The sequence below is a fragment of the Tinamus guttatus genome, unplaced genomic scaffold (genome assembly GCF_059628265.1).
Source record: "Tinamus guttatus ecotype Peru unplaced genomic scaffold, ASM5962826v1 Tinamus_guttatus_pri_ptg000052l, whole genome shotgun sequence".
Classification (NCBI taxonomy): domain Eukaryota; kingdom Metazoa; phylum Chordata; class Aves; order Tinamiformes; family Tinamidae; genus Tinamus; species Tinamus guttatus.
The window spans coordinates 8,322,317-8,325,525 of record NW_028288586.1 but is presented as its reverse complement, the minus strand read 5'-3'; the positions used below and the strand labels follow the sequence as shown (position 1 = coordinate 8,325,525).

At 59.3% G+C, this 3,209-nt stretch overlaps 1 protein-coding gene across 1 annotated transcript in view; it reads left to right on the top strand.

The window, feature by feature from the left end:
• Positions 1–2,030: 2,030 nt before the first annotated feature.
• The window catches only part of PPP2R2C (protein phosphatase 2 regulatory subunit Bgamma), a 174,489-nt gene continuing 173,310 nt past the window's right edge, over positions 2,031–3,209 (top strand). Inside the window, exons 1-2 of the mRNA XM_088540017.1 lie at positions 2,031–2,112; positions 2,448–2,528. Coding sequence (XP_088396143.1) covers positions 2,097–2,112; positions 2,448–2,528 — 97 coding nt within the window. The 5' untranslated portion in view covers positions 2,031–2,096. The remainder of the gene's footprint in view (positions 2,113–2,447; positions 2,529–3,209) is intronic.

The following is a 3,209-nucleotide window of genomic DNA, read 5'->3' as shown; positions in this document are numbered from 1 at the left end:
CGCTCCCTCCAGGCCGCGCCGCTTCCGCGCCCGGGCCTCCCGCTCCGCCTCCCCCAGGGCGGAGCGGGCCGCGCTCCCCGCGGGAAGGGGCCGCCTCGCACGCGCCTGGAATTAATCCGAGGCAAAGCGGCTTTCCCGGGGCTAAGAGGCTTTGGGAAGCCCGGCCCGGCCTGGCCTGACGGCCGCAGCACAACCCAAAAAAATCCCGGGCGGCGCCTCGGCGCGGTGCTGGGAGCTACAAAGTGTCTGCATAAAGCCCTCCTTTTAAAGGAAAATAAAAATGAAAACAACCCGTAACTCTGGAATGTTGTACGGGTAACTAAGAGCAAATGCTTCCACCAGAAGTTTTGGCTTGCCACCTGTTTTGTCCAGTATGCTGTTGGGATGTTAAGGACCAAGAGTTCCCTGATTAAACTTCATTTCTTCAAAATACACAGTAGCGCAAACAAACTTGCTTGCTTAAATTCTAGTTAATTGCATGCTTCTTACGATATTGTAACTGAAATAACAAGCGGTATGAGACTGGCCTCCTGACTCATTTCCAATAGTGCAAAAAGCAAAGGAGAAGAGCTGAGAGCGATACCTGCTGCTGTCTCCAAGTTTGGCTGATTAGTATGGTGGACTATAGAAAGATCTCTTCCAGAAAGAGGTGACTAAAACGGGAGCACATTTTATTTATGATAATGCTTAGTCATGAAGAGCAATCAAGGTCTCTGGGTTTTTCTTGGAGGAAATTGGCATCCCTGTAAGCAGCTAGATGAAGCCCTACTTGTGCTATAGCTTCATGCAACGCCTTTTCCCCCTAGATGACCACCTTAAACCCTTTCAGTTTCTAAGAAAGCCAGTGCACATCATGCAAGCATATGACATAGGGAAGTATCTGTATGCACACATCTACACATACATATGTCCATGTACCTCAGAAGCGTTATGGTCTTTGTAACATGGGTGAAGTTCCCAGTGAAGCCCAAGTGTTGGCATTTTGCTGTGCTTCTAGCTGACAATGTTCGCAGCACATCCACTTTGAGGCTCATTCCTTCAGATCATGTATTTGTTCCCCCTATTTCACAAAGTGTTGCCCTGTCGTGGTGGGGAAATGAGCAGGGGTATGTGAACAAATAAGTTTGTTAGGGAAAAGTTAGTCAAGTTGCCCACACTTTGATAGTGCATGCAAAGCTGACGGCATCAGGAGGGTCTTTGCTTGCTGTGGATATCAGCATGTCGAGCAGAATTTAGGCCTGGTGTTACCCCACGCAACACTTGCACACCGTGTTGCACAGAGATCCGGAATATCCGGTGCCGCGACAGCCGCCGTGTGCACGCGCCATTCTCTTGTGTTGGCACTTAATCCTTCATACATGGCCTGATGAGGGGTGTCCTGTCTTAGGTTCCCGAAATGTTCCCGCGTGCCCATCCTGCGTCCTCTTCCTCCGCACATGCTGTGCTTCGTGGGGCGCAGGAAGTTGGCTCCAGCGTTTGAAGATCTGCTGCTCCTAGAAGCTCCCCGGAGCTGCTCTGTGGCACGTGCCAGTCCCTCACTAGCGGGCTGGCACTCTCCATCCCTTCTCCAGGATGCCATAAGGCCAGTTGGTGCATGCACAGCGATCCACGGATCCAAGACGAGAACAACCCCGGAGCCTGGCAGCGGTTCCAGCAGCCGGCACGGTGTTTACACGCAGCCGCTACCCGCGACACCATCCTCGGGCCTAGCGAGGGCAGGGGGACCCTCGGGAACGCGACGGGCCCTGAGGCGGAGCCCCGGGCGAGCAGGAGCCCCGGGCGCCGGGGGGACCCTGCGTGCGCTTGGGGCCCGCGGCAGCGGGGGCCCCGCCGCCCCGCGCCCGCTCGCACCTGTTGGGGCCGCGGCCGCGGCTCCGGGCGCGGCGGCGCCGCCTCCGCCGGCAGCTCCGGGCGGAGCCTCCATCCCTCCCTCCTTCCCGTCCTCCCTCGGCGGCTCCCCCGGCGCCCCGCGGCAGCGCCGCCCGCTCCGCTGGGAGCAGCAGCAGCAGCAGCGGCGGGAGGCGGCGGCCCGAGGCGCCGGGAGCGCCGCACGTAGCAGCTCCCGAGCGCCGGGCGCCTTCCGGAGGGCGCCGCACATGTCCCACAAGCAGGGTATTGGGCACGGCTCTCCCTGCCCCCGCGTCCCTCCGGGCTCCCACGTCCCTCCCGGATCCCGCATCCCTCTGGGCTCCCGCATCCTTGTGGGCTCCCCCCATCCCTCCAGCTCCCGCATCCTTGCGGGCTTCCGCATCCTCTGTTCCATCCTCTGCCACTTCATCCTCCTCCCCGTGCGCCTCTCCGTGCCCCTGCGCTTTCCCTCCAGCCCTGCTGCTCCTTGTGCCCCAGCTCTTTCCCTCCTGCTCCCTGTCGCCTCGTGGCCTGCCCATGGTGCAGGTGCTGCCGCCGTGTGCCCGGCCCAACTGACGGCACTTTCCCCCTGTGCGTAGCTGGCGGCCCCCCGGGCGAGAGCGCTGCAGACTGGTGCCTCTACCAGCTCAACGGAGCCGCCGAGCTGGAGGTGTCCGAAGGTGAGTGCGGGGCGCCGCGGCGGGGCCAGGCACGTGCTGGTGGCGCGTGGTGGCGCATGACTCCGGCCACCGCGGGCTGGAGCAGGCGTCGGTGGGTCCGGGGCTCCACGCGCTCCGCGAGGCCTCGTGTGACCGTCTTGGCTGCGGTGCCGCCTTGGTGGAGCCCAGTTTCGCAGCTGGGGCCTAGGTGGCAACGGGTCCTCTCAGCCTCCTTGGCGGTGGTGGCCACCGATGTAAGCGAAGCTGCTGTTATGTCTGCTGCTAAGCGTTCTTGTTTCCTACTTTCCCCTGCCTTGACTTCAAAGAAGGAACTAAGGAGGAAAGTTTTACTTTTGAGGCTTCTATGGTCAGAATAGGAACAACCCTCAGCTGCCAGCGCAGGAACGTTCCTCTTCACTCTCCAAACCATGCACAGCTTTCAATGTGTTTTTTTCAAACACGCACAGTATTTAAACTGAGAGGGCACCTTGTAATTTTATGACATTCCCTATACCTAGTGCCCAGGGGTCTCCACTGATTTTGGAGCATGCCTTGGGGTCCCACTGATTTTGTTTCAGTGAGGCAGGCAGCGAGCACCTCATCCCGATGCGTTCGTCTCTTGGCGTTGCGCCTTTCTGCGGGCACAGCCTGCAGAAACGGGCTACGAGTTCAGACATTCGCGAAAGTTTTCCAATAGCAAGA